This window comes from Pan paniscus, chromosome 1, assembly GCF_029289425.2.
Source record: "Pan paniscus chromosome 1, NHGRI_mPanPan1-v2.0_pri, whole genome shotgun sequence".
Lineage (NCBI taxonomy): Eukaryota > Metazoa > Chordata > Mammalia > Primates > Hominidae > Pan > Pan paniscus.
The window spans coordinates 186,781,237-186,797,933 of NC_073249.2; the positions used below are offsets into that span (position 1 = coordinate 186,781,237).

General features: G+C 45.8%; 1 protein-coding gene across 17 annotated transcripts in view; it reads right to left on the minus strand.

The window, feature by feature from the left end:
• The window catches only part of CAP1 (cyclase associated actin cytoskeleton regulatory protein 1), a 32,973-nt gene extending 27,340 nt beyond the window's left edge, over positions 1-5,633 (minus strand). For 2 of the 17 annotated variants that reach the window (XM_008968384.6, XM_008968379.6), the window contains exon 1: positions 4,578-4,726. Coding sequence is in view for 1 of the 17 variants with exons in the window: in XM_055094856.2 (XP_054950831.1) it covers positions 2,492-2,505 (14 nt within the window). In the remaining 16 variants the exon portion in view is untranslated. Of the gene's footprint in view, positions 1-2,491; positions 2,658-4,235 lie in introns of those variants that run through there. The other 15 variants (XM_063608504.1, XM_063608501.1, XM_014344640.6 and 12 more) reach the window with 15 other exon arrangements.
• Positions 5,634-16,697: the final 11,064 nt, after the last annotated feature.

The window sequence follows — 16,697 nt, forward strand, 5'->3', positions numbered from 1 at the left end:
TCAACAGAAACAAATGATTCATTCACTGTAGGATACTGAGTGCTTATCATGTACCATCGACTGTGCTAAGTATGGCTATGGGGCCTGCCCTCACAGAATTTAGTTGGGGACATTGTACAATCATAGCTACGATACTTTCTAATGCAGCAATTCTCAACCAGGGGCAATTTTGCCCTCCAGGAGACATACGGCAATGTCTGAAGACATTTTTGGTTGTCACAACTGAGGAAGTCTTATTGGCATCTACTGGGTAGAGACAGATGCTGCTTAACATCCCACAGTGCACAGGACAACTCCATAATAAAGAATTATATGGCCAGGCGTGGTGGCTCACACCTGTAATCCCAGCACCTTGGGAGGCCGAGGCGAGCAGATCACGAGGTCAGGAGATCAAGACCACAGTGAAACACTGTCTCTACTAAAAATACAAAAAATTAGCTGGGCCTGGTGGCGGGCGCCTGTAGTCCCAGCTACTCGGGAGGCTGAAGCAGGAGAATGGCGTGAACCCGGGAGGCTGAGCTTGCAGTGAGCCGAGACTGCGCCACTGCACTCCAGCCTGGGTGACAGATAGAGACTCTGTCTCAAAAAAAAAAAAAAAAAAAAAAGAATTATATGGCCCAAAATGTCAATTGTGCCAACGTTGAGAAACCCTGTTCTAATTTAATAAGGAGCATAGGGAGGTGCAAAAGGTTAAGTAAAATGCTAGTTCACGACTTTCTAAATTAGAAAGTCAACCTGTATCATCTAATAAAAATTAAGATAAGGGTCTAAACTGTAGAGAATTCTGTAAGATGGAAAAAAGAGTTCAGAATTTATTCTTTGTAAATATGAAGTCAGTGAAGACTAACAAGATGAAAAATGCTTCTTCTTAGAGAACTTTAAAAAGATTTGTCTGGTTGTCATAGAGAAACTGAAGTATAGGTCATGAAAGCCAGGTTAGCACAAATAAAGAAAGAAACTGATGTCAACATTTCAAAGTAATAATCACTAAAATTGGGTAAGATACCGCTCGAGAACTCTCAGATTTCAAATCTCAGCATTAAATTTCAAACCAGAGGTTCAGCTTCCAGTGACACATTGCATTTGCTTAAGTAAAAAAAAATTTGATTCACAATGCTTCACAAAAAACTGAAAGGAGGAAGTCACCTTTTTTTTTTCTGGTAGAGACAGGGGTCTCACTATGTTGACCAGGCTAGTCTCTAACTCAGCCTCAAGAAAGTCACTTTTTAAAAGCTAAAAAAATAACTGCAACCAGGAAAAAGGGTGAGAATAAAAGATCATCCCTAGGTTGGAAACAAAACATTTTACAGACTCAATAGCTAAACTCCAAAGCAAAAATATACTCACTGAATCTTAACAATATCACCACTTTTGGTTTGCACATCAGGCTGTATTCTACAAAGTACTTTTGCTGCTATCATTTTATTTAAACTTCTCTGAGATATCAATTATGCCTACCCAATTGAGGAAGTATTTCTGGAAAAAGCGAGAAATTTCTTTTTTCTTTTCTTTTTTTTTTGAGACAGAGTCTCACTATCACCCAGGCTGGAGTGCAGCAGTGCAATCTCAGCTCACTGCAACCTCCGCCTCCCAGGTTCAAGCGAGTCTCCTGCCTCAGCCTCCCAAGTAGCTGGGACTACAGGCATACGCAACCACGCCCAGCTAATTTTTGTATTTTTAGTAGTGATGGTGTTTCACCATGTTGGCTAGGATGGTCTTGAACTCCTGATCTCAAGTGATTTGCCCACCTCAGCCTCCCAAAGTGTCAGGATTACAGGCGTGAGTCACTGTGCCCAGCCCAGAAATTTCTTTATGCTGGACCTGGGCAAATCAATTAGCAAACTGCCACCCACAAAATCAAATCCAAACAAATTCAACAAGGCATTAAAAGCCCTTCACGCCGGGTGCGGAGGCTCACACCTGTAATCACAACACTTTGGGAGGGCGAGGCAGGCGGATCACGAGGTCAGGAGTTCGATACCAGCCTGGCCAGCATGGTAAAATCCCGTCTCTACTAAAAATACAAAAATTAGCCCGTAATCCCAGTTTCTCAGGAGGCTGAGGCAGGAGAATTGCTTGAACCTGGGAGGTGGAGGTTTCAGTGACCCGAGATTGTGCCACTGCACACCAGCCTGGGCAACAGAGCAAGACTCCGTCTCAAAACAAACAAACAAACAAAAAGCCCTTCACAACTTGGCCGACATCTAACCTTTTTTGCAGTCTGGTCTTCTGCAAAACTCCAGGCCCCAGTATCACTGAACACTTTAGGCCCTCTCCTGCCTCCGTATCTTTACTCTTGCTCTTTCCTTTAGCTGACCCACCTTATTAGACATCTTTGCCTGGATGTGCTACAAACACCTCAAACTAAAAACATTCAAAATGCATTTTTTCCCATGTCACTTCCCTAATTTACCTCTCATACTCTCTATCTGAATGGTACTACCCATTCAGTTCCCTAAGCCAGAAAGCCAGGCAATCGCGCTATTCTTACCTCTTCATTCCCATAATCAGCCTCCAATTCTATGGATTCTATCTTCTTAATATTGCTCACATCTGATGCCTCCTCTCCATTCCCATTTCCACTGTCTTAGTTCAGGCCATGTCTACAGCAAGAGCTTCCAAACACTGTTTTACTTCCCCACAGGGCTGGTCCCCTCCTACTTGACAGAATGAACTTTTTGAAATATAAATCTGACGACATCATTTTCCTGCATAAAACCCTTCAAAGCATCTCCATAGCTTTCAGGGTAAAAATCCAAATTCCTTAGCATGACTTACAATGTCCTCCACATATGACTGACCTGACCACATCTCACTTCCTCCACTTCCCCAGCCATTACTAGAATTCCAGTCACACTGAACTCGTCATGGTCTTTCAGCTGTCCGGTTCTCCAGGTCCTTGCACCTGTAGTAGTCTCTGCCTGGAAATCCCTTTTCCGGATTCCCTATGTAGCTAAATAAATATTTCAAGAGTTAGCCTCCCATTTCCTCCTGGAAGCCTGGGCACCTGGCTCAGGTATTTCTCCACTGTGCTCTTGTAGCCCTGTGCTATGCACTATGACACTGTAAGCCATCCCTCATTTACTTGTCTATTTCCTCTCCCACTGTAAACTCCAGAAGAACTGTATTCTTTGCCACAAAGGCTATCTCATTAAAATGTGCCTCATACATATTAAGGTCTTAATAAACGTCTGGTGGGGCCGGGCACGGTGGATCATGCCCGTAATCCCAGCACTTTGGGAGGCCGAGGTGGGGGGATCACCTGAGGTTAGGAGTTCGAGAGCAGCCTGGCCTTCACGGCGAAACCCCATCTCTACTAAAAATACAAATAAATAAATTAATTAAATAAAAGTCTGGTAAATGATAAATGTGCTGATATGCCCCCGGATTTTCACTTGAAGAGAGAGCCCCACAAAGAGCTTCAACTGACACAGTTCTGATGCTAACCTGTCTCAAATGTTCTCATTCCACTCTTCGAACGCATTCCTATTTATCCTTCAAAATTCATCTTAAAAACTCTGCTTCTTCAGAAGGGCTTTTCCTGAACCCCCTGTTACATACTTTCAGAGCACCCTGTTCTTTCCTAACACTCATCAACATTTATAATTACTTCTTAAACATCCCTGCAAACACTGCTAGCTCCACGCGGGCAGGGTCTACATTGTTTTGTTTTAAAGCTGCATTCCCCGCATCTGGGAAAATGCTGGCACAGAATAAACACAATTTGTTACGCTGACTTTAATCTTGTGGGGTCAGCAGAGATCTCCACTTAAAAGATGAACAAAAGGAGGCTCAAAGAAGTTTAAGGCACCTATGGCCACAGACACTTAGCACTGAGGCCACACCAAACCTGAGCCGTCTGATTTCAGGTCCAGAAGTACACACCTTCAAGGTTAGCCTGGCTTTTCAAAGTAAGAGCAGCAGCCAAGGAGGAAAGGGAGGATATCTGCCTGTAAATACAAGGATTTGCCCGCCTTTCTTTTAAAAACTCCCTAGGCATTTCAAACGGCTCAATTTGGGAGGAGAGAAAAAAAAAAGTTCCACGCAGCGCTGGCCTTTAACCTGCAGCAGCCTGCGGGGCAACACCGACCGGAAGACCATCCCAAGTTAGAGAGGTTCCGAGCAACATGGGAAGAACTGGGGCTGGTTATCTAAGGCACCAGGATCATGATTCCGATTCTTTTCCTCACTCGCTATATATCTCAGACTAGCCGCTTCTCTAGGGATCAATTTACCTATCAGTGCAATGGGAGCATCAACAGGAGACAGGGAAGACTCTCCGATCTCGGAGGTTCCTTCCAGTCAGAGCACGTCAGGAATCAGGCCTCCGCTGAAGCTGATGGGCAGCGCTGCGAAATCGGGCAGAGGGGCCTCCCCGGGGCACCCGGACTCAGCTGCTCACCCCGGCCCCACCTCAAGAGACCGCGCCCAAGTGTCCGGGTCGGCCTGAGGGCCTCAGCCCCGGCCCTCTCGGCAGGGTTCACGACACGCGCGTAGGCCAGAAGGGCCATTAACAACACCAGGGGCCGATGGGCCCCGGAAGGGACCCCAATCCCTACCAAGCTGCACACCCTCACCTCAGAGTTCCGCCTCACCTCCGGACTGCGATCAGCCGCTCTCCGCTTCCGGCAAGAACCGCCCAGCAATCTCCGCGCGACCCACTTCCGGGCCCTCACTGGGCGCGGCGCCCCCACCGGAAATGAGCCGCCGGCTGAAGCGCTAGGCTGGCCCGCGACTGGGCAGGAAGTCTCACCGCCCCGCTCGTGACTCCGCCCCTCTTCGCCACGCCCCGGAGAGAGCGGCCCGGCTCTCACAGAGGGCACTTGGGAAAGAGCCCCTCCCTCAAGGCGGGAGCGACGCGGGGAGGGCGGGCTCACAAGAGAGGCCACCCCCTCGTTCCGCTTTACCTACCCGGAATCGCCCCCGAGGCCCGGGCCCAGGAAGGGCAGAAGTCCCTGGCTAAGCTCGTCTCTGGAAAGAACAGAAGAGTGACCAGTTCCTCTGTCAGTTTGGTCTCAATGGCAGAGGCCGGTTCCTTTAAGCTGCAGTCCGTAAATGTTCTTGGAACGACTGGGGGCCAGGATTCTCTGAGGGCGGGAATCCGGGCGGCCGTCAGCTCTCGGTGGGGATCGAGGCCAAGCTCCGCCTGTCTCTGGGCGTGCATACCTCGGTTTCCCCGTTTGTGACGTGGGAAGGCAATTAGTCTGGACATTGTTGTGGGAGGACTTGCGGAGACTGGGCGCAGGGCGTGGGGGTCAGTGAGGGCGCGGTGGGTCAGCCCCAGCCCGGCTGGCAGTCGCGGGGCTGGGAAGGTAGGGAACCCTCCGCTCTCACCCCACTTCCTGTTTGGTCGGTGTGTTCTGTGACCATAGATGGTCAGGTCTGGGGCCGCGCGGAAGCCTCCGCCCTGTGGTTTTGGAGCCCTTCCTCCCGGCGCGCAGGGTGTGGTCCCCGAGAATAAGATGAGCAGAATTAAAGCAGATCCTGCACCCACTCTGCTGAAATCCGGCTTCTGAGGCAGCCTCGCCCAGGGCTGGGTGGGCTCAGGCGGCTGCTACTCGGTTCAGGGGAGGTTACGCACGGTGGCTGCCGCGCGCAGGGGAGGCTTCGCTTCCGTACTCCTTGGGCCGGGAGATCTGATCTTTGTTCCCTCAAGACTCACACTCTCCGACCGGTCATTATCCTCCCACAAAGATTTATTTCTAGAAAAAATTGGCGAGTGCCACAGTTCCCGCCCCTTCAGCTGAACGACTGTGACAGCTCCGTGTTTCAAGTTGAATGCAGGCGTTATGTGCCAGAGTCAATCATTCAACAAATAAAGTTCTTAAAATAACAGCTACCATTTACTGCACGCTGACTACTTGCCAGGCCCATGCTGAGTTCTTCAAGCGTATTTTCATTTACTCCTAATAGCAACTCTCGGTGGTAGGTACCATTATGCCCTCTAGTTTTCAAATGAGGAAGCTGAATAACTTGCCAAGGTCAGAAAGTTAACTGTTGAAACTTTGAAGGAAACACATCTGTCTGACTCTAAATCCCATGAGCTTAATTAGCCCCAGTGATAGACCATACTGCAGACATTTGAGGCAGATTTGAGGTGGTGAATGCCTCTGGATCTGGAGACACTGGGTTCCAGTGCTGCCATAGGCCCTCTACTAGGGGTCAGACTTTGGTCAGGTTACTTTGGACGGGTTACTGGGCCTCTTCCTAACTTTATGGCTCCCAGCATGTTTAAAAGAACATGACAACATGAAAAAATATGGTATAAAAGTCATAGTATATTTTAAATATTGACATTTAACTAAAAACACTGTCTCTGTCACACACACACAAACTCTAACTTTATTTGGACATAATCTTTGACTCTGCATTTAGTTCTTCTAAATCTCTTTCTGGATTAGAGACAGAAGGAACATAGACCATACATGCATTCTAGAGGAAGAGGAGAGAGAAGAGGAAGCAGGAAGGAGAACGAAGAAAGTTTCCTCATCAGATGGGGAATATTCATGGGGCTGTAATGAGAAACGGAAGCAGTAATGTATGTGAAACCACTTTGTAAAATGCTTCATTATAAAGAATGCACACACGACTTAAGTTACAACCCCTGCCCTAAGGAGTGTCCAGTCTTTTAAGAAGTCTAGATCCATGCATTTGTAACTCCAGTAGGAGATGGGAAGATAGTTTAAGAATATCCGTCACATGAAGGGCTGGGCGCGGTGGCTCACACCTGTAATCCCAGCATTTTGGGAGGCTGAGGCGGGCAGATAACGAGGTCAAGAGATCAAGACCAGCCTGGCCAATATGGTGAAACCCCGTCTCTACTAAAAAATACAAAAATTAGCTGGGCATGGTGGCATGCGCCTGTAGTCCCAGCTATTTGGGAGGCTGAGGCAGGAGAATCGCTTGAACCCGGGAGGCAGAGGTTGCAGTAAGCTGAGATCGTGCTTCTCTACTCTAGCCTGGCGACAGAGTGAGACTCTGTCTCAAAAAAATAAATAAAAGAATATCTGTCACATGTATTTATGCACTGAAAAAAAACTATTGAGCTACACAGTAGCAATTATTGGAAGAGTTCAATAATTGCTATGCTACTTTGTACCAAGCACAACTAGGGATCCAGCAGTGGACAAGTCAGACCCTGTTACTGCTCTCATGGAGCTTACAGTCTATTTTGGAAATGATGTTTCCATTTGGAGTGGTCATCAGAAGGTACGCTGCCTTCTGTCTTCCAGCTTTTTCCTCCTCGCTGATCTTGCCCCTTGTCCAGTACCCAGTGCTTCATCCATGGTGAGTTCTCATCTAGCACATGTTCAGTGAGTGCCTTGAATTCAGAATAGTCATTTCCTAGGCAGAGATGGACAGATAGATCCTTGCAGAGCAAACATGAATGAACAGTAGTGGAGATGGGAATCTGTGCTGGGCTGAGGTGAGAGGTTCCTGCAGGAGAAAAGTAGGAGATAAGGCTGAAGAAAAGGAGGTTGAGCAAACTATGCTAGGCAAGAGAGGTCAAACCTTAATGTGAAAGCGAGGAGGCACTAGTCATACTGTATTTTAGAAATAAAAATCTAGCTACAGTGTAGGGCATGGCCTTCAGTGGGCAACAAAAGAGGCAGGGAGAACTGCTAGAAGATAAGCACAAAGATCTAATAAGAATCTGAATCGGCCAGGCGCGGTGGTTCACACCTGTAATCCCAGCATTTTGGGAGGCCGAGGTGGGCGGATCACCTGAGGTCTGGAGTTTGAGACCAGCCTGGCCAACATGGTGAAACCTCATCTCGACTAAAAATACAAAAATTAGCCAGGCATGGTGGTGGGCACCTGTAGTCCCAGCTACGTGGCCGTAAACCCAGCTACTCGAATCTGCTGAGGCAGGAGAATCACTTGAACCCAGGAGGTGCAGGTTGCAGTGAGCTGAGATCACGCCACTGCACTCCAGCCTGGGTGACACAGCAAGACTCCGTCTCAGAAAAAAAAAGAAAGAAAAAGAAAGAAATTTGTATTATTTATAAATTACCCAGTCTAGGTATTTTGTTATAGCAGCAGGAATGAATTAAGACACATTCTCATTCAATACTGCTTTTCCTTCCTGGCAGGTATTACAATCCTCATTCATTATTTGTGCACTTATCTTTTAATATCTTCCTCTCCTGTAAGTTGCTTCCTCCCAATAAGTCCTTGTTTGTCTGGCACAAAATTGATAATAAGTATTTATAGTAAAAATTGACTAAATGAAAAGGGTGAGAGGGGCCAAGGTGGCTCTGAGACTTGGCATGTGGGGAAATGGAAGGTGTAAAAAGGATTGGATCTGGGTTTGGGGGTTTTGAGCCTCAGTCCTCAAAATCCAGCCTGGGAAGAGAAAGAGAAGAAGGAATTCAATTAATCAATTTACAAGCAAGAATTGCCAGCAGAGAGTTGATTGATTCTCACACATTCCCCCTCTTCATGTATTATTGCCACTTTCTTATGGCCTGGATTTCAGCACATTCTGAACCTGCAGAATCACTTTGTCTCTGAGGGAGCCACCCAAGTTTCCTCTTTATCTCTCAGGGTTTCAGACACAGAAGTCTGGCGGTTCATCTGGAGCCTTTCCCAGCCTGACTCAGAGGACTGCCTGCATCTGTGCAACCTGGCTCAGAGCCTGTCTACGTTTGGGCAGAGCCTATATCCCCCTGCCAAACGGGCTAATGACAGACAACAGTCTATGTGACCCTATCTTTCTTCCCCTCCAAGGGTATGACCCCAGATTTCAGCCTCAGATAGGGGATCAGGCCCAAAAATTAGGAGTTGGCAAAAGAAATAGCCGCAATATAGAAATATGATTAAGATCTGGCTTTGGGGTCACTCTGAAACTGAATCCCAACTCTGCCAACTGTGTGATCTTGGAGTTATCCTCATTTAACCTCAGAGAATATATTAATAGCCGTCTTAAATGGTTGATAGGAATTAGGACAGAAAACTAATAAAACACGTGGCTCACAGTAAACACTCAATGAGTAGTAACAATTATTATTAAGTATAGAGAATCTCTTGTCTGTTTCCCTGGCAAAGGCCATCAGAAAGCAAAATAAGGTCTAAAGTGTCAACATACTGGATGGTGCCACCAGAACTACTACTACTGTGCCCATCCCCAGAAAGTTTTCCCACAGTTCCTGCTTCTTTGTATTGCTAACTTTTTTTTTCTTTTTTTTTTTTGAGACAGAGTCCTGCTCTATCACCCAGACTGGAGTGCAGTGGCATGATCTCAGCTCACTGCAACCTCCACCTCCCAGGTTCAAGCGATTCTCCTGCCCCAGCCTCCAGAGTAGCTGGGATTATAGGCACACACCACCACGCCAGGCTAATTTTTGTATTTTTAGTGAAGGGGGGTTTCACCACATTGGTCAGGCTGGTCTCAAACTCCTGACCATGTGATCTGCCCGCCTGAGCCTCCCAAAGTGCTGGGATTACAGGTGTGAGCCACCGTACCCGGCCTTCTTTTTTTTTTTTTTAAGACAGAATCTTGCTCTTAGCCAGGCTGGAGTGCAGTGGTGTAATCATAACTCACTGCAGCCTTGAACTCCTGGATTCAAGTGATCCTCCCACCTCAGCCTCCGGAGGAGTACCTGGGACTACAGGCACATGCCACCATGACTAGCTACTTTTTGTATTTTTTGTAGAGCTGGAATCTTGCTATGTTGCCCAGGCTGGTCAGGAACTCCCGGCCTCAAGCAATCCTCCTGCCTTGGCCTCCCAAAGTGCTGGGATTACAGGCATGAGCCACTGCACCTGGCCTGTATTGCGACCTTTGGACTCAAAGTTAGGCCAGGTGTGGTGGCTCATGCCTGTATTCCCAGCATTCTGGGAGGCTGGGGCGGTAGGAACACTTGAGCCCAAGAGTTCAAGACCAGCCTAAGCAACATAGTGAGACCTCATCTCAAGGAAAAAAATTTTAAATAAAAAAACCCACAAAAGCAAAATTGGGCCTGTGCCCTTGGCTGTAAATGAGACCAAATAAATCAGTTATGAATGTGAATGCTTTTGCCCACAGATAACAGAAAACTTGACTGTAGTCACCTTTTTAAAGTCAGTTTTTCTCACATACAAGAAAAATGAAGGTAGGCAGTTTTACTGGCTCAGTAATGTCAGAGCTGATATTTCTGCAATTCACTTCACCTTACCCTTGTGGTTGCAAGTTGGCTGTTGCAGCCCTAGTGCCATCAAATCAGGTTTAAGGGACAAGGAAAGAGGAAGGGGAATGTGCAGCGTTTGAAATGGGAAAGCTGACATTTTCTAAGGAACCCACAAAGCATACCCTGCTTCCTGTCTCATAGCCAGATCTAACAGCAAATACTTCAGCTTGTTTGCCCCTGAGAGGAACACAGATGCATTTCACGGTGTTTTTGAGGGCCCCTAGAGGGCCTAAGCCCAGTTGTCCATAGCAGTAACCACTCATTAACAAACCCAAGTTAGCTTTTCTCCTTTCCCTAACTTACTTGTGTTAGGGAATCCAAATTAAAGAGAATGGAATTGGCTGAGTCTGCTACACGCGGAAAGTGACAGTGAGCACTGCCAGCTTTGATAGTGTAAGGTGCGTGCTCACTGTCTTGTCTCTCTGTCTCTTATGTTTGGGATATTGTCCAAACACACAAAGGGGTTACAGATTCTGAGTGTACAATAAGAATGATAGGTGTCCACTATAATAAACACTTGTGACTGCCTGACATCGAAATACACCCTTCTTTCTCTACTTACACTTCAAAAAACAAAACAAAACTCCAAACTGAAACAACCCTCCCTTTTATAACCTAAATTGTACTCACTATACTCACCTTCTACCCCCCAAAAAGAAATTATCTCAAATCCTCATCAGTAACTTCATCCAGCAACAAATCCAGGATCTCTGAATCATGTTCATTCTTTCTCCAGTTCATAATAATCCTGCCTCAATAGTCTGTATGGACTGAACTTTATTTATTTATTTATTTATTTATTTATTTATTGAGATGGAGTCTCACTCTGTCACCCAGGCTGGAGTGCTATGGCTTGATTTCACCTCACTGTAACCTCCGCCTCCCGGGTTCAAGCGATTCTCCTGCCTCAGCCTCCCGAGTAGCTGGAATTACAGGCGTGTGCCACCATGTGGACTGAACTTTAAAGTTAACCACTATAACGTGCCACACCCTATATATATTCATGGGAGAAAGGGAAATGAAAGGAGAAGAAAATTCAATACGACATGTAGATACTTAACTGGCTTGGCGAAAAACTTTCTGTAACTGATCACAAAGCCTTAGTTATCTTTGACTTCATATATCCACTACCCATTCTATATCTTCTTTGTCTTCAGCCAGCACCTCAGTTCACTAGTGTCATAGAGATGGAAAGAGAAAGAGGCATGAAGAAGGCATGCCACTGTCCTAAACGTCCTGATCTAGAAGTGGGAAATATTAATTTCACTTACATTTCATTGACTAGAACTTAATCATATAGCTTCTGTTTGGGGCTATAACTGAGTTTCCTATAGGTGACCAAACCCTCTTTCTTGTGGGATTGGAGACCTTGGTGGTCCATCCTGTATAATATTTTCACAATTTTCCATTAATTTTTAGCACCGGATTTAGAAGAAGTAGGAGGTACCCCTAGTATTCTTTGGGTTATATGCATAATCCTACAAGCTATTGTATAGTGACATTTCTCTTTTACCTTGAAAATAGACCCATTTACCTGAGCTAACCATCATAACCGGTGCAGGTTAAGTTTAACATCAGGCTGTCCATGGGAGATAGCCCTGATTTGTAGCAATTGGCAACTTTTGTGGTGTAAATACTCTCACTACAATCAATTGCAAGCTACCAAGGTTATGTCACTGAATGTAGAGTTGAGAAAAATGCACTGTGGTATGCAGAACTATGGTGCTCCAAAGATGTGCACATCCTAATCTTTGGGACCTGTGACTATCTTACCATAAATGGGAAAGGGGACTTTGCAATGTGGTTAAATTAAGAATCTTGAGATGAGGAGATTATCCTAGATTATCCAGGTAGGCCCATCCAGGTAGGCCCAATGTAATCACATGGATCCTTGTAAGGGAAAGAGGGAAACAGGAAAGTCAGAGTCAAGAAGCTCAGAAGTCAGACAAAGCTCAGAAGTCAGATGAAGCTCAGAAGAAGCAATATTACAATGAAAGCAGAGGTCACAGTGATGTGACCAAGGCCACATTTTCCCCTAGAGCCTCCAGAAGGAGCACTGTTGAGCTGTGGCGTGGGGGCAATGGTATTAAAAGGATAATGGTATCGGCTGGATTTGTTAATGGCTTCTGAAGTCTTGAAAAAAGAAGTAAGATCTGGCTGGGACAGGTGGCTCACTCCTGTAAACCTAGCACTTTGGGAGCCCGAGGTGGGCGGATAACCTGAGGTCTGGAGTTTGAGACCAGCCAGGCCAACATGGCAAAACCCCATCTCTACTAAAAATACAAAAATTAGCTGGGCATAGTAGCACATGCCTGTAATCCCAGCTACTTGGGAGGCTGAGGCAGGAGAATCTCTTGAACCCAGGAGGCAGAGGTTGCAGTGAGCCGAGATCACACTACAGCACCCCAGCCTGGGTGACATAGACCCCATCTCAAAAAAAAAGAAGTAAGATCATGTTAATTATCAACTCCAGTATGGAAGTCAACTCTGGCTGGAGTGATACACTGCACGATTATATATTTATTTGCTTCTCCTTCATCAGCCACTTCTTTCTGTCGCTTTCCCTGACTTCTCTGCTGCATATGCCAGTTCCTAAAAGTCCAGTCTTAGTTATTATCTTTATTCCAATGCCTCTCTGGTATGTCTGCTATCCTTTTATGTAGCTTTAGTTTCTAGAACATCTCGCTTCAACTCCACTCAATGACATTGGACAATGTGCCAGTGAGTCACCACAAGATGGCAGCCTTGCTAATTTTGGCTGCACTGAATTCAGTTATTCATTCCTTCAAGTTGGACGGATAGGGGAAGTTCTGAATAAGACTTTAACCTTACTTATTTAACATTTCTTGAGAGCTTGCTCAATAATGGGTCTTTTAACATATTAGTGTTTTGTCTTTTAATGGTGAAAGCTAGGATTATCCCCTTTGCAGATTAGAAAACTGAAGTTGAAAATGATTAACTTGTTCAAAGTCAGGACCTAGATTTGAAACCAGAGTTTTCTGAGTCCAGAGCCAGTGTTCTTTCTATTACATAACTGAATCATAAGCTGCAACAGTATTGTTTAAGGTTTTTTTTTTAAATTATAAGTAACAAGCTGGGCATGGTGGCTCATGCCTGTAATCCCAGCACATTGGGAGGCTGAGGCTGGCGGATCACTTGAGGTCAGGAGTTCGAGACCAGCCTGGCCAACAAGGTGAAACCCTGTCTCTACCAAAAGATACAAAAAATTAGCCAGGCATGGTGACTTGCACCTGTAGTCCCAGCTACTCGGGAGGCTGAGGTGGGAGGGGAATTGTTTGAACCCGGGAGGTGGAGGTTGAAGTGCAGTAAGCCAAGATCATGCCACTGCACTCCAGCCTGGGTGACAGAGTGAGACCCTGTCTCAAAAACAAAACAAAACAAAATAAAATTACAAGTAACAGAAAACCAACTTGAGCCAGTTTAACAGCAACAACACAACAAAGTATTTGAAGTACCTCATGGAAACTTGGGATAGAAATGATGCCCTGGCTTTAAAAGAGAGAACAGAGATAGGGATTGGAAAGCCTTCAAGGTGTGGGGGAAGAAAGACAGAAAAATGGGGAAAGGAAAGGGAAAGGAAAAGCTGGGGAGGCCCAAGAGATTAAGTTCTGTCCCATCCCCCATTTAACTATACTGGCTTCATTTTAATGCATTTTACGTATCAGGGCCCCATGCAATGTATTACTTGAAAATTAAGGATTCACTACATTGTTATTATTATTGAGACAGAGTCTTGCTCTTTCACCCAGGCTGGAGTGCAGTGGTGCTATCTTGGCTCACTACAACCTCCATCTCCCAGGTTTAAACGACTCTCCTGCCTCAGCTTCCCAAGCAGCTGGGATTACAGGCACATGCCACCATGCCTGGCGAATTTTTGTATGTTTTATAGAGATGGGGTTTCACCATGTTGGCCAGGCTGCTCTCGAACTCTTGGCCTCAAGCGATCCATTCGCCTCAGCCTCCCAAAGTGCTGGGATTACAGGCGTGAGCCACCATGCCCAGCCCTAGGGATTTTTTTTCTAATTGTTCACTCTAATAAGTAAAATTATAATGAATATGTTATCATGTTGCCATAGGCAGTACATGAAATCATAAAGTAATTCCATTTCCCCTGACTCTTACAAGTTTTCTTAGGGGAGCATGGGGGTGGGTGTAGTCACAGACAGTTCTGGCCTGTGGCCAAAGTCCAGTGCTACTTAAGTCTTCCCTCGCTGTGCCCTAAGACCGCAAATATTTAGTAAGCATCTAACTGCATGCCAGGCACTGCTGAAAACTGTGGATACAATGGTGAATAAAATAGGCACAGTCTGTCATCTTGGAGCTAACAATCTAGTGACAAAGACAGACACCAAACAGATACTGTACTAAATAATTACAAGAATCATAAGCAAAGTGCTGCCAAACAGAAGTTCAGAAGTATAAGGAAACACATAACAGGGCGAGCTGATTTAATCTGGAAGGATTAGGGCAGGATGCCCTGAGGAAATGCTATTTAATATGAGATCTGACGGATGAGTATGAATTAGCCAGACAACAGAATAGAGCAGAGAGGAAAAGTATGAAGTCCCAAAGGTGAGAGACAGCATAGTAGGTTCAAGGAATTGAGAAAAGATTAGTGTGGTTGAGCACAGAGAATAAAAGGAAATGAGATGAGACTGAGGCAAAATAAATAGCAGGGTCCAGATCATGCACAACCTGTGTGTTATATTAAAGATTTTGAAATCTATTCCAAGGGAAGTCACTGAAGGACTTTAAACTGAGAACATGCACGGTCCTATTTGTGTTTGAACAAGAACATTCTAGCCATAGCATGAAGAAGGGCCAAAGTGAATGCAAGGAGGCCAGAGAAGTTAGCTGTTGAAGAAGTCCAGGCAAGAGATGATGATGGCTTGGACTGCAGTGGCAGCAGTAGGGATGAAAAGAAGTGGACAGATTTAGCCGGGCGCGGTGGCTCATGCCTGTAATCCCAGCACTTTGGGAGGCCAAGGTGGGCGGATCACCTGAGGTCGGGAGATCGAGACCAGCTTTATCCGCAAGGAGAAACCCCGTCTCTACTAAAAATACAAAAATTAGCTGGGCATGGTGGTGCATGCCTGTCATCCCAGCTACTCGGGAGGCTGAGGCAGGAGAATCGCTTGAACCTGGGAGGCGGAGGTTGTGGTGAGCCAAGATTGTCCATTGCACTCCAGCCTGGGCAACAAGAAAGAAACTCCGTCTCAAAAAAAAAAAAAAAAGAAAGAAAAAAGAAAAAAGGAGTGGACAGATTTGAGAGTGAGTGATCTAGGAGGTGGAAATGACGGAAGCTAGTGACTGATCTTTTTTGGGGGTGTGTGTGTGTATGTGAGAGAGAGGGAGTAGTCAAGTGGACTTTTAGTTCTCTGGTTTGAGCAGCTGGGTGGATGGTATTTCCTTACAGACACTGGGAGCACTAGAGGATGAGGAAGTTGATGGTAAAAGGTGATAAGTTCTGTATGAGACATGTTCAATTTAAGGTGTCTATGAGATTTCCTGAATATGCAGGACTGAAGTTCAGAAGGCAAGTCTGGCCAGAAGGTGTGGACTTAAGAGTTCCAAGATTTTTTTTTTTTTTTTTTTTTGAGACAGAGGCTTGCTCTGTCACCCAGACTGGAGTTCAGTGGCACAATCTTGGATCACTGCAACCTCTGCTTCCAGGGTTCAAGCAATTCTCATGCCTTAGCTGCCCCACTCTCACCCCCAGTAGCTGGGATTACAGGTGCATGCCACCATGCCCAGCTTTTTTTTTTTTTTTTTTTTGTGATGTAGTCTTGCACTGTTGTTCAGGCTGGAGTGCAATGGTGCGATCTCAGCTCACTGCAACCTCCACCTCCCAGGTTCAAGCGATTCTCCTGCCTCAGCCTCCCGAGTAGCTAGGATTACAGGCGCCCACCACGCCCAGCTAATTTTTGTATTTTTAGTAAGATGGGGTTTCACCATGTTGGCCAGGCTGGTCTCAAACTCCTGACCTCAGGTGATCCGCCCACCTCGGCCTCCCAAAGTGCTGGGGTTATAGGCATGAGCCACCGCGCCTAGCCCTAATTTTTGTATTTTTAGTAGAGACAGGGTTTCACCATGTTGGCCAGGCTGGTCTTGAACTCCTGGTCTCAGGTGATCTGCCCACCTTGGCCTCCCAAAGTGCTGGGATTACAGGCATGAGGCACTGCACTTGGCCATGGAGTTCTAAGATTGAAAGAGTACAGAGTGAGGCAAGAAAAGGGTCAGCCAGAGCTCTGCACAGAGCTATATGAAGAGTTAGAAGCCAGAAAAGAAGATTGAAAAGGAGCAATTAGAGAGTTAGCAGAAAGTCAGAAAACTACATGGTCCAAAAAAGCCAAGGGAAGAAACATTTCAAAAAGGCAGTGGATACCTGTACTAAATAAAATAGAGTGATCACATAAAAAGGATTAAAAAGTATCCATTGGATTTTAAGACATGGTGGCTTTTGGTGATATTTTCAGAAGCATTTTTTGCAGACTGGTAGTAGGCAGA